The 14,388-nt window shown below is 39.5% G+C and overlaps 2 protein-coding genes across 4 annotated transcripts in view; one reads left to right on the top strand and one right to left on the bottom strand.

Annotated features, from left to right (window-relative positions):
* Nucleotides 1-6,235, bottom strand: part of AVEN (apoptosis and caspase activation inhibitor) — a 100,645-nt gene extending 94,410 nt beyond the window's left edge. Inside the window, exon 1 of one of the 3 annotated variants that reach the window (XM_085323335.1) lies at nt 5,866-6,235. In XM_085323335.1, the coding sequence (XP_085179461.1) occupies nt 5,866-6,117 (252 nt within the window). In that variant the 5' untranslated portion in view covers nt 6,118-6,235. The remainder of the gene's footprint in view (nt 1-5,865) is intronic. The other 2 variants (XM_085323334.1, XM_085323332.1) reach the window with 2 other exon arrangements.
* A 3,064-nt stretch (nt 6,236-9,299) lies between these two features.
* CHRM5 (cholinergic receptor muscarinic 5) lies at nt 9,300-10,892 on the top strand. The gene has a single exon (XM_085323290.1). The coding sequence runs from the start codon at nt 9,300-9,302 to the stop codon at nt 10,890-10,892; it is 1,593 nt and encodes a 530-aa protein (XP_085179416.1).
* The last annotated feature ends 3,496 nt before the right edge of the window (nt 10,893-14,388 follow it).

The raw sequence follows: 14,388 nt of genomic DNA on the forward strand, positions 1-14,388 counted from the left end.
GAAGTTCTTCCACCTTGTTAGTAACTATGTTCAGCTTTCAAACTGATATAATCAAAATAATGTTTTTCCTCCTTACTTTTGAGAACATTAAGATAAAATGTCAAAAGATTTGCTGTGTTCAAGACACAGACATCTCTTCTTCTAAGTGCACAAGATCTGTTACAGTGTTCTAAAAGAAAATCAAAGGTATTTGCATTTGACAAAGTCAAGGTTTTGTTACCATGTAGCTGCCTATGAACAGATTGTTTTTTGCAGCATTTTTTCAGGAACAAATGTTAGGCTATAATTCTTCAAATGCAGTATGTTTGTCCCTTTTGCCTGTTTTTTTCCTAGAAAACTTTCCAATCCAAAATCCCACCCATTATTCACAAATTTTGAAGATACTTGCTAATTGTGCAAAGATAATTTCCCTAAGTACCAGGTAGTGGGAAGCTGTCTGTTCAGTCATCCGCTGATATGCTTAACAAAATTAATGTACTTAAAGTGAGAGAATATGGATCATAACATGATTTTTACACTATTATTGATTAATGWTAAAGTGAATAGTAAAAATGTAATCCTTCAAAGGTATCAGAAATGCTAGTTTGAGGCTTCAACGAGGCACTTCCCCTTCCATTGGCTATCTTGTCACTGCGTTTACATCGCTTGTATTAAATCTTAGACACCAGTGCTGATAGGAAAAAGCAACTCTAGCATCTGATTTCTTCCCTGTTCTACACCAAGACAAAACCAATACCTTTCAAAATATTTTTTCATTTACTCCTGAAAGAATAACAAATATGTATACCTGAGGATTCTCAACCTCCACCATATCAGGTGACTGCAGAATCAGACTCCGCCTTTGGCCTTGTGACCATCTGATGAAAAACCACAAAGCAGGGCAGCTTCAAAAAAGGACAATAYTCAGATACCCAAGAAAGCCAACAGTCCTATGGTTTAAATACTGAGCTACAACAGAGAGCACCATAGATCAGGGCTCTGAATGTCTGAACCATTAGATACTGGTTATTTCAGMCATTTTCACTCTACACACCAAAGTTTTCTTAGTCAAGGATGGAACATTTTTTGATTTTTTCTTTCTAAACAACCAGTTCCTGCTGGTCCATAGTTCCAGCAAACCTTAGTTTTGACAAGTGCTTTTCAGTTATTTTTTCTCTCCATTAAGCAGTTGTTTGTTTTAAAAAGTCTTTTTAGTCACTATTTTCATCACTGGTGAGACTCCTAAGGGAAAAAAAGAAAACTGTCAAAAACAATCAAACTCTGTAGATAAACACAAACCTAATTCTCAAGAAGCTACAGTTGAGGGTCAAGTCTTAGAATGGGCAAACGGCATAAATTCTATTYGAAGAGAGGCAAACAGGTGAACACCACAGTTCAGAGAAACCATGGAAATAAACAGAAATGCACTAAACTCCTAAGACAACTGACAACTCACACATTGAAAGATTAAAAGAGGAAATTTTAGAAATTGTTTAGAAATGTTCTTCCTATTAAAAGATACTTTTTTGTATTTTTTTATACAACCACAATAGTATTTATATATTTCTACTCAGATAAATTATTACAATAGGTAGCCGTTTTGGCTTTCACACACAATAAATGTAAGTACAGAAAAAAAACACATGGAAATAATCTTCCAAAGCCCATTTCTCTGTTTTGTAGGTTACCATACAATGGACTAGCATTCACAAATTGGTCAAAATTAAATTTAGAAATCAACCAATAATTTCTATGCTTTATGCCACTATTCACTCTGCAATAAAGCTGACCGAAAAATAAATATATACATATATATATATATATATATATATATATATATACACACACACACACACTTTTTTAAAAATACATCTTTACAGCCTATTACTTAGGCTGTAAAGATTTAATGCATACAGATTAGGTAAAATTTATCTGAGGCTGATAACATTAGATCTAAAGATCAGTGCTGCGTGCACATGAAAAACCACAAGAATGAAGACCAAATAAACACAAAATAGATGTGATGTCATCAAGAAACTAACCATAAGCAAGAAAAAAAACGCACCAGTTCAACTTCCATTCTTTAACTACAGAAAGTTTACTGCAACCAACAGCCAAAGCCAGAAAAGCTTGTCAAAATACATGAGCCATTTCCAACTGCACTGAAGCAACAGCATGAATCACAAGCRTACATAATACACTCAGAACCAAAAATAAAGTTAAAAGAATATTTTTCAAATGTAACAAGCATAAAACTMAATGACAAAAGAAAACTTCCACCCCTTAAACCACTGAGAAGAGGAAGAAGTCAAGAATTACCAAAATAAAACCTAGTATCRTATTCAGAATCTCAAAAAAGATTTTAACAGACTATATTTTAAATTTAATACTATTAAAATTCATGGATGCATAAAATAAGATATATAATACTGTGCTGATTCCAAAGGAAACTTTCTTCAATCATTATAATTTRTTGTTGTTGTTTTTACTAAAAATGAGTAACTGCAAATGTGTTCTATTTATTTGACATGAGTTAAAAAAGAGAGAAGCAACAGAAATATTCAAGATGACAGATCTACAAAGAAATCTGCCATTTGGTAAACCAGCTGGTTATAACTAGGCTTCAGATTAATGTAATTTTAAATGGAGGATACAGCAACCAGTTAAATCAAGATGCACACTAGTTATGCACTATGAATGACTGCAAGATCCTTCTTATTACCAAAAAATAAGAACACTTTTCCTTGCAGTTTCTAAACCAATTCCATATTTGAGAAAGGCAGAATCTTGTTTAAAATATAGAAGTGGGGAATTATGTTATAAACCATGTTCAGAGAGTTATCTCCTAGATGTTAGAAATCATGAAAGCTTGTAAGACTTTCACCTACACTCGATTTACCATTCAGGGCAAGAATAAATCCATTATAAAGAGCATCCCGATCTCCTTTTACATTAGCATCTAGCAGAGGAGGGAAAAAAAAACTGACTTTAGACTAAGCAAATATTGGGTCTGAGCACCCCAATCTCCTTTAACATTAGCATCTAGCAGAGGAGTGGAAAAAAATAACTTTAGACTGAGCAAATATTGGGTCTTGATAGGCTTGAAAGTAGCACAGCTGATCACTCATTACTAAAATAAGAGACATATTAACTTATAGTACTGTACAAACACAAAGTGGTGTCCAGGACTTTACTAGTCCTTAAAAAAATGAGAAGTTATCTGACCACCGCAATTACGCTTTGTTCTCCCTGGTGTCCATGTCAGAAATAACAACTTCCTGCGGCTTCAACCACCACCATGCTTTGTTCTCCCTGTTGTCCAGGTCAGAAATAACAACTTCCTGTGGCTTCAACCACAGGCTTAGAGACCACTGACTTGAAACATCTGAAACAGAAGTTCTGAGAATGACTGTCAGTTTTCAATTAATCCAATTGACTGAAGAATATTAATGCTAAAATATTAAGCAATTTAATGCCAATTTCTAGTTCACTGTAAAAGATGCTATTTCCATAAGTTTGCAATGAAGTATGGCTTTATTAATASTCTTACTACATTTTACTGAATTCATTCTCCTCTAATTCTATTTGCATTTCACKTCTCTGTACATAATAGGCTGAACAAATCCAGTTATTTTAATATAATTTGATGCAGTTTTTTTCAGAAGTTTTTCACAACTGGAGACACAATAAAGAGAAACTAAGGCAACAAGTGAAGCTCCAGCAGTCAAAAATCATTTAAATATCAGACTTAGCAGCAATGCTTTTATAAACAACAATCTATATGYAAATTAAATTATAAAGTCAACAGTTTCAGAACGATAGAAGAATACGCTTAAAATTATTTTCAGGAAATAACRCCAAGTCATCTAAATTCTAATTATGCAATGTTAGAATGATGCCARTTTAGCAGAAAAATTCCTCCAGATGTCAAACTGAGACGAGCAATGTGGGAATGGAAAATGTAATCCTCCACAAGTTTTACCCTGGAAAGCAGAAGGGCCAGAATCCCCTCMGGAAATTCTGTGTATGCTCCAAAACTACAGCATCCTGCACCTCCATTCTCCAGAGAGTTTCAAGGCCTGTTTTAAAAGAGAAAGGAGATTTTCACAGAAGAGGACTCCAGTTTCCCAGCACACATTCAGGAAAGTGATATGAGAAAACCGTTCACATTCTCAGTATTACTACAGAGCTCTAGGTGCATAATTTACACATTTTCACTTGGGAAGATCTAACTAGCCCTCTGCTGCTGAGAGGCAAGAGGGCCCCATCTCACACAAATCCCTGTGGGCCAGGCTTCCTCCCACTGAGCTGCTGTGTTTGCCTGAGAAGAGTCAACTCATGAACAGAGAGAACACCAAAGAAGTGGGGGGGGGGGAAGAGGGCATCTTCTGCCAGGTGAGAGCACTGAATCAGCCCAGCAAAGGTAGTCTAGCAAACATGACCCCATGGATAGAAGAAAGAAGGGGACGAAGCAGGACCTCCCTGTTTCGGAAGTGGTAGCCCATCAGATTGGTTCAGAGGTGGCACTAGACCTCACGCGGCGCAGACTGGCACAGCTGCCGACACTAGTGAGGCTGCTGGAGGCACACTAACTCCTAACTCCACCTGCACAGCAGGGTGACCACTCTTAGGGTAAATATAAGACATGATACAGGTGTGCTAAGAGGGCATAATAAGCTTAACACGAAAATTCTCCAGTGGAGGGAAAAAAAATGATTACGCTTAAACATTCTTTAGGAGAACTTGGGGGGGGGGGGGGGGGGGGGGGGGGGGGGGAGGGAGCTTAACTGTGGCTTCACTTTTAAAGACCCAGTCCATACTACCAGTCTTGGGCAAAAAAGAGAAAGTCATTGTACTAGACTGAAATATGAAGAATGCATCAAACTCAATAAAATAATGAATAGGCRAAACATATGCCAAGCTATCCCAAAAGAAAGTCTTCTTACAGCTTTCTGAAATGCTTCAAACAGTAATCTAGATAAAAGCACATACATGAAACAATTCTCTTACTGAGCGTACCTTTTACATTACGAAGCGGAACAGCAGYATAGCAAATAAAGATACAGATGTGCTTCGACTTACTAAATTCTGGAATGACTCAAAGGAAATAAGTCCAGGATAGAACTCTCCTCAGCCAACACAGGTACTGAATTTTTCCCCCCATGCTTCTGTGGCTCATGAAGGAGAACTACTATTTCACATCCCAAGACGAGACCTGTGCACACATTATTATGTGCACAACAGTTTATATACAACTGAAATTACTGGCCAGTGCTCTAGGTAGAAGTACCAACTCATTTGCATTTTTCTCTCTGAAAAGACAAGTGCTAAAATGTATCTGAATACAGTGACAAGCAGGGTGGATATTTCAGAAGTTTTTAAATCCACCAGCAACCATGGGAGCTCTAATACAGATAAACCGCTGGCTAAGCCCAATTTAAGTCATGATATCAGAAAAGAAGTCARAGTGAATTTAATCCACTAGATGCTGAAAATGGGGTAGCAGCTGGACTACCGGTATTAGGCCTCCCCACGCTGCCAACATCAATCAGTATTAGGTGGTGACTGTAATCTTTTTCCCAATTTAGGGGCAATCATGATTCTATATTACAAGGATAAAGGAAGCAAGATAATACGAATGTGGTACTGTCGAAGCACTTATCCCCACGTCAAAAAGAAAGCATTATAAATGGATTTTTTTTAAAAGGCGTGGTGCTTGTGCCATGCCCTGGTGGGCTCCGGCCGCCACCGGCGCCCGCAGCGCCGCGGAAGGGGAGGAGAGAGGGAAGAGGCGGGGAGGGAAGGGCCGTCCCCCCGCCAGCGGCTGCCGCGGCGCCCAGCCCCGCTGCCCCGCGGAGGCCGGGCTCTCCTCCTGCTCCTCCTTACCCGCCGCTGGTGGGGGGCGGCGGGGAGCCCGCGGCCCCGCGTCTCTCGCCTACCCCGGCCCCCGCCTCCTCGGTGCCCGTGAGCGCCGCCTCTTCCCCGGCCCCCGCCTCCTCCGCCTCGGCCGCGGCCGTCCCCGCCGCTTCCTCCGGCCACCGCCGCCGCCTCGGCCGCCCTCTCCGCGCCGCCGGGCCGCCTGCGGCCGTGCCGCCCGCCTTCTCGGCGGGGCCGGCTGCCGCCCCGCTCCGGCTGCATGGCCGCGCCGCCTGTAGCCGCGCCGGTCCCCGCCTACTCCCGGAAAGAGGCCGGTCGCCGCGCGGCAGCGAGAGGAATAGCCGCGTCCGCTGCAGCTCCCCCGCCCCGCGCCGCCGTGTGCCCGCGCCGCCCCGCGCAGCCGCCGGGCCCGGGCAGCCACCGGGCCGCCATTTTCCCCGCCCCGCCGCCATTTCCCCGCCCCTGCTGCCATTTTCCCCGCCCCGCCGCCATTTCCCCGCCCCGCTCGGCGGCGCCTCCGGCCGTTTGGCAGCTCGGCTTGCCTCGGCAAATCGCGCGGGAAATGAAATAATTTTCCAGCCGAATTTGGTATATGAGTGCGTCAGAGGCTGGCTGGTTTTCTCGCTGTGCCTGAATTAAAACAGCCCCTGTGTTCTACCAAGCAAAGCAAAGCGTATCTGTTCCCTCACTGCCAGGCCTGCTGGATACGTTTTCCCCAGGCAGTCTGCAGTTTGACAATACCATATTAAAATACCGGTCTATTTTTGAAGGGTTTTTTAAACTGAGTAATCCTTATGGCAAAGTACTACCAAAACTCCCATACTGGGAAATTACAGACTCCAGCATCTCTGCCCCTAGAGAACCCCTGGTTCTCTAAGGGCTTCTTGCTGGGGCATAACGCAAAGCAAATCTGTAAAATTAGCTTGACTCCAGTGTCCCGCACAAGCAGATAAATGAGGAAACGGAGCACTAGCCAGCATGTTGCAAAGACATCTAAGTGATTGCGCGTGACGCCAACACGGGTCTGGCAGGCTCAGGGCTGAGCTAGAGCTAATAAACCCCACCAAACTCAAGCTGTGCCTGCATCTGTGCACAATTAATCTGTGACATGAGCAATCTGCCTGGAGATAACTGAGAGCTGACTATAGGTGCAAGTTTAACAATTCACATTAATTAGTACTTACACTTATCTGGAAAAAAAAAAGCCCTAATATTTGGCAACAAATAGCAAGYATCATTACAATTCACAAATGTGAAATTCATGCATCAGTGATTATGAGTTAGATTGCAAAGTCATGATAGTGTACAGGAGCATTTTGATTTTATAATTTAATTTTGATCTCCCTATTATAAACACGCTTGTGAGAGACAATTAGCATTAATTATGTTACCATAGCAGGGAGAAGTCTCACTCAGAGGCACCATTGACTTGAGTGATACACAGACGGAGAACCAAGAGTAGTACCTTCCACAAAGCGCTCACGCCGAAGTATGAGACAGAAGGTAATAGACAGACATAAACAGAGTATGAAAAGATGATGGCAGTGGTCAACACGTGAAGGTCTTTGCATACTAGCAGCTTAGCTGTTGATTTTCATAGTCATCGCAGTAAAAGTCCATTAGGGAGGGCTTTGCGTGACGATAATGAGAGYGCTTTACATGATGATAATGGCTTCATTTCTGTCGTTGATTATAGGGAGCTCTTACCAAGCATGAAGGGCACCAYGAGAAAGCAAAATGTGTTTGAAAAATTAGTAGGTGAACAATGAAGGTTTGTATTGCTTGCGCTCTGCTGCAGTATGAGTGGCACACAGAGTGAAAATAAGTAGGCAGGAATGAACTATGAAAAGCCTTCACAGAGAAGAAAAGTAACTAATTTTTCATGTAATAGAAGAAATCCACCATTAGCAGATATGCTGTTGCCAAGTCCCCCAAATGTATTGTTCTTGGCTGCCTTTTTGAGGACTCTGATCCTCACAAAATGTCTCTGTCTTTTGTTTAGAAGTTAATTACACTTCATATCATATTATATTCATATCATATTATTTGTGTTCTCTCTGCCTGTATCAGTTCAGACTAAGAATAATTGTGCCAGGACAGCAATTTCTGCTTCTCTTGTTGCTCTGAGGTTTGCAGTCCATGTGGGTGGCTTCAGTATTCCTTCCCCTTAAATCCTAGGCCAAGCATTTTAGGAAGATTAAAAGACCTAGAAGGGRCACACATTTGCTACCTATGGCAAAATAAATAAATAAGTGCATTACAGGACACAGTTTTCTGGGCAATTTCTACTCTCCCCTCTTCTGAGAAAGGTATCATCATCTGGTTAAAAAAAAAAAAAAAGAGGCAAAAAAGTTTGATATAGAAGTTTCCGTAGCCTGTGTACCCAGCCATCAGAGAACGTCTTTGGCTCAGGGAAATCTTTGCAAAATACAGAATTAAAATGAAAAATTCTTCCCCCACATGGGGCTCATAAAGCCTGGTGTGACACTTAGCTATTCTTGGCTGCTGGCTCTTGAGGCTGCAGAGAGCCAAGAGTACAGATGGTCTACGTGCATATGTTATGATTATTACTAGGATATAAGGGCTATACAGGAACTAGAATCCTATTGAGCTAGGCACTGTATAAACAGGGTACAGATGTACAAGTAGCTAAATATAAGACAAGATATGACAGATGGGCACACACAGATGGAAGAAGACCATTTTACTTAGTATAGTAGATAGTGATCTCTGTACACCAGGAAGCTTACCATTGTCAAATTCCATCACAAGAGATAATCTTAGGATTAGAAGGAGAAAATGATATATGGATATTTAGAAGGTAGTGGATGACAACAGTGAAGGGGGCAATGAAAATAAGATGCTTTTCTTAACAAGTGGCTGTAAGATATTGATACATTCATCTGATGAGAGAAAGGTGCCAGCTACTTGGTACAAAAGATAGATGACAACACATTGGAAAGGGTCAGGCTGTGAAAGCTCTGCAGCTAATACAATACACTTTTCAAGACCAAATAAAATAATTTCCGAGAGTTAGGATGAAAGATGAAAACACAGACAAGTTGTGAGCATGGATAGGAAGGACCATATGATAAACATTTTATGCAGAGAGAATCTTCAAGACATAGAGCTGCACTGTTATATGTTATCTAGCTGAACTCATTTTAATGTCTGTTTTGTATGTACAAATCTGTATGTTTTAGTTTTGTTCACAATGGTATAAACAATAACCAAAATGCAAAAAGAGAACACAAATTATATGGTAGGTTATTTTTAAGTGTTTTGTGGTAACTCTAATGGAAGTCTGTGCTATTTAATGAGCTGCTTTCTTCTCTTTCTTTTTTCTTTTGATCTTTACAGCTGTATCTGAAGGAATATCTTCAAGTACAGAAAGCAATATGCAACAGTGCTAACATCCAGATGACAATAAACCAAGAACAAGAATGGAAGTAAATTTATTCAGCAATTCAACTGTTGTAAACAGATCATCCATCAACCATAAGCAGTTAGAAGGGCATAGCCTCTGGGAAGTCATTACTATCGCCACTGTAACTGCAGTTGTAAGCTTAATAACCATAGTGGGCAATATTCTTGTAATGATATCATTCAAAGTTAACAGTCAACTCAAAACTGTTAACAACTATTACTTGCTCAGCCTTGCCTGTGCAGATCTTATCATTGGAATATTTTCTATGAACCTTTACACATCTTATATACTCATAGGACATTGGTCTCTTGGAAGTCTAGCATGTGACTTGTGGCTAGCGCTGGATTATGTAGCTAGCAATGCCTCAGTAATGAACCTCCTAGTCATCAGTTTTGACAGATACTTTTCCATAACAAGACCTTTAACTTACAGGGCTAAACGCACACCCAAGAGGGCTGGTATCATGATTGGTTTAGCTTGGTTAATTTCATTCATTTTGTGGGCACCTGTAATCTTGTGCTGGCAGTATTTTGTGGGTGAACGAACTGTACCACCTGAAGAATGCCAGATACAGTTTTTATATGAGCCCATTATCACCTTTGGTACTGCAATTGCTGCTTTCTACATCCCAGTGTCAGTGATGACTATTTTATATTGCCGCATCTATAAAGAGACTGAGAAACGTACTAAGGACCTTGCTGAACTTCAAGGTTCTGAGTCTGTTGCAGAGTTTGAGATGATAAAGCCTCAGAAAGCTCTCCTGAAGTCTTGCTTCAGTTGTAAGCAGCAAAACTTAGTCAAAAGAGAGAGATGCCAGGCTTCATGGTCTTCGTCTAGTAGAAGTACATCTGCTACAGTAAAGGCATCTCAGGCAGTGAGTACTTGTAATGACTGGTCTAAAGCTGACCAATTAACCACCTGCAGCAGCTATGCATCTTCAGAAGAAGAGGATAAACTTGCCACTGATTCAGTTTTCCAAGTAACTTACAAAAGTCCAGATAAAGGTAAAGCAGAAGAGTTTATTGAAAGGGAGCGTAAGGATGTTGTTGTCAAAGACCAACCTGAAGAAAATGATTTTGAGACCCAGAAATACTTTCTATCACCTGCCAAAGGCAATGTACAAAAAAGTAAAAAATGCGTGGCCTATAAATTCCGCTTGGTGGTTAAGGCTGATGGCATGCAGGAAGCCAACAATGGTTGCCGTAATGTAAAAATAACTCCTTGTGCTGCTGCTCTATCAAAGGATCCTTCCATTAAAAGCATGGATCCAAATATAAGTAACCAAATCACCAAAAGGAAAAGGATGGTTCTTATAAAGGAACGCAAAGCAGCACAGACTTTAAGTGCCATTCTTTTGGCTTTTATCATTACCTGGACTCCCTACAATATAATGGTTTTAATCTCCACATTCTGCTCTGACTGCATCCCCCTAACACTCTGGCACCTTGGATATTGGCTGTGCTATGTGAATAGCACTGTTAACCCCATTTGTTATGCACTTTGCAACAAAACTTTCAGGAAGACTTTTAAGATGCTGCTTTTCTGTCAGTGGAAAAAGAAAAAAATGGAGGAGAAGCTGTACTGGCAGGGCAATACCAGATTGCCGTAACTGCTCATGTATCATAGAATGATAAGGTTGGAAGGGACCTCTGGAGATCATCTAGTCCAACCCTCAGCCTAGCCCATATGGGGTTTGAACCCACGACCTTGGCATTAGCAGCGCCACGCTCTAACCAACTGAGCTACATTGAAATCCAATAAATGACAAGAGCAAAAACAAAAAAACAAAAAAAAACAAAAAAACCCCCAAAAAACAAAAAAACCCACCATCACCCAGATATTGACATAGTTGGGTAAACTGACTAACTCTGTCATTTTGAAGTTGTTGCTTCATATGTCTAGGAGCTAAAAAATGTCAGCAAAAAAGTAAAATTGTTCATGAAAATAGTGTACTTGGAATGAGGAAGTCAGTGGCTACTGTGAACAGCTGAGAGTATTTGTCATTATGCAGTACATCTGCATTAAAGTTATTATGTTTGGGGTCTTCTGTCCTTTCTTTCAGACTGAGAAAGAGTAGAGTAATTTATAGACTACTAGAAATTAGACCTGGATTATACCTATCAGGTCGTCCAGTCTATCCTCCTGTAATGCAGARCTGTTTCTTCCTGTAGTTCCTTTCTTCCTTTCTAGCGTTTTGTCTATTCTAGTTTTCAATGTACCAGGCAATGGAGCTTCCACTACTTTCCTTCTGAGACTTTTTCATCTCCTGTTGAAATAGAAAGACTGCGTAAAGGGGGAAATAATAAAYGGTCAGGGAGATTCTTAGTACTCCAAATGGACAAATATATTACGGGAGAGTGTAATGCTGAGAAATTTCCATTTTGACCTTTGGGAGAGAGTAAAGGTTCATGGGGAGGAATAGGTATTTGGTGTATTAGAAGCCCAGTCACAATCTCAGTGGCATCGTGTAAGTTAGCTTCATCACTAAAYGAGTACTAGCAGGTAACTTTGAATTAGTATTTCTTCATTTCATGATGCCGCTGAAGGAAATTCTTTAAATTTATGTGATAGTGACAATAGTACAAATCAGAATTGACTGTACAACATAATGGATATAGTCTTTTTACTGTACAACATAGGAAGACGTAGGGAAAGTCTTTTCTCAGCCTCCTTTGTTAGCCTCTCCCTTGCCCCCAAAGTTTCCATTAGTTTAATGATATGCAAAACACAAGAAAAATATATATTTTATGTCCCACACATTACCTCTATATGTTACCAGATTATTAAAATCATTGATAGAATTGGTATCTCTGACAGATGAAAGATTTTTTTMAAAAAATTTGAATATCTATATAAAACTGTTAATGACACTTTGCACTTTCATAGCACTTTTTATCTTTTCATAGCTTTACAAATAGTAACTAACATTAGGCATTTGGAAACATAAGTTCTCTCCAGTCAATATCTTCTGGTCCAGCAGAACCATACAGGACTGGGGACTGGAAAAATCCCCCTTACAGCTTTGGATATTGGGATCAGCGTGTACTGGCCTAGTTAGAGTGAGCTGAGAATCTGCCCACTAGCTGAGGTTTGCTGGGGCTTTGGATATGCGGGACAGTCACTTCTGTGACAGGGTGAGCTGCATGTGCCTGTCTGRTATCTGTGTCAGATTGACAGGAGCCCTGCGACATTGACTGAGCAAGTGTATCTGTGGGGCTGCTTTTAGCACAAAGCTAGTGAAATGGAACTGATGATCTGGCTCATTGTGGTGGAAACAAACARAAAGCATCACAAAAGGCCATAGGAAAGCAAAGTGAAAGGCAAGAGAAGTCACAGGGAATGGAGTCTGAAAGTACACATATGTTAATGAATGAATGAGAAAGAATTCCAGAAAATGCACTGAGTCCACSTCACAAAGTTCAGATTCAGCTCTAGCCTGTCTATCAAAATTCAGGGTGAGATGCTCTGGAATACCAGTTTGGACAATGCTCCATATTATATCTACTRTATATGTTAGTGTGACATTACAGTGGTGATGTGATGCAGTTGCAGAGATCATGCTAGTCATCCTGAACATACCATTGCTTTCAATGGAATTGTTCATATAATTTATTAAATTATTGCACCATGAAAATGTTTTTCTACAGACATATAATTCCTTCAGGTCAATAACCACAGTACAAGTAATTAATATTTTTTATCCCTAGTCTCCAGAGGGGAAAACTGTCAGTGAAAGATTAGCAATGTAGTAATGTAAAAATACGTTCTCTAAATTCATATGATTGATTTTGAAATACACCGTACTGTGCCTGTTTTTTTTGGTGCATTAGCATATGACTGATTATTAAAGGAAAGTATGGGTTTTTATAAAGACCCTTTCATCAATTTTCCTCTGTTACTATCCAGAACTTTTCCTGTGTACAGTAACTACATACAAGTTGGTTATTRTAGTGGATTCATTTTATATTACATTGGATCAGACATTCTGTAAACAGTGTTTGATTCTTAACAAATTAATGTGTCCCTCTGTGGCACAAGCTGTAGCTAAAGGCAAAATTTATAAAGTAGTAACAGTTCCCGCTAGCTGTGGTGTTGTTGCAAAAGTAAAGCATTGGCTTCTACTTCTGAAATTAAATGGGATATTTTTTGTCAGTTTTGGCTTCTGTTGAACTAGAGTGTTCTGTAAATGTTTATAGATTCTGTGCTCAGTAAATGTATTAGATTATACAGTGATGGATGCAACAATGTTGGYTCAATGTAATTGTGAAATATGTGTTCAAATTATGCTGCTAGCACTTTATAATGTGAGACATTACATTACCAAACCTAGGTGCATTGTAAATATCTAGAATTATATAAAAAAGATGTTGTTCTTTATCATTATGTAGGATGTTTACTCAAAAATAATCAAAACAACAAAAAAACCCAGTCTTCAACAGAATATTAGTCAGTACTTAATGATATCTTGTTTTCAAGTTCTATAAAGCTTCTTTTAAGGCGTATTATGGGACTTTTACTGTGTCAAACATTCTTGTTATCTATATTTTTGTCCTTTTAATGAACATTTTACTCATCTTTTCATTTTGATTAAGGTCATGATCATGGACTTTGCAAAGRTCTTTTCTGTAAAATTGCATTTTATTTTTATATATGTATATATTTATATGTATGTATGTATATGTATGTATAAATCCCTAACTAAACTTTTCAGGGAAATAACACAGTTTAATATTTTGGAATATTGAATTCTTCCCCAAAGGAAACTGATGCATCATTTTTGTCTCTCCCTTTTCATATGCCCCAGCTTCCCCATATATCCCGGATCCCCATAAAGTATCAAATAATGCATTTTCTGTAAATATAATTTCTGTTTGTACATAAATACTTGGAGGAATTCCCATGATTTTGAAACTGACACAGAACATTTAGTTACAGTTGGGCACTTTTGGTGACTATTCAGCAGAGAATGCAGAGCCTTGCAAAGGATCGAAAGTCAAGAYAGAAAGCAAATGCAGGGTTTTCCTTTACAGAAAAATTATTCTGAATTGAATAAGGATGAAATCAAAAGGGTTATAGAGAAAATGCTATAAGAACCTATAAAATAC

Source organism: Rhea americana, unplaced genomic scaffold (assembly GCF_003343005.1).
Source record: "Rhea americana isolate MKP2758 unplaced genomic scaffold, rheAme1 scaffold_84, whole genome shotgun sequence".
NCBI lineage: Eukaryota > Metazoa > Chordata > Aves > Rheiformes > Rheidae > Rhea > Rhea americana.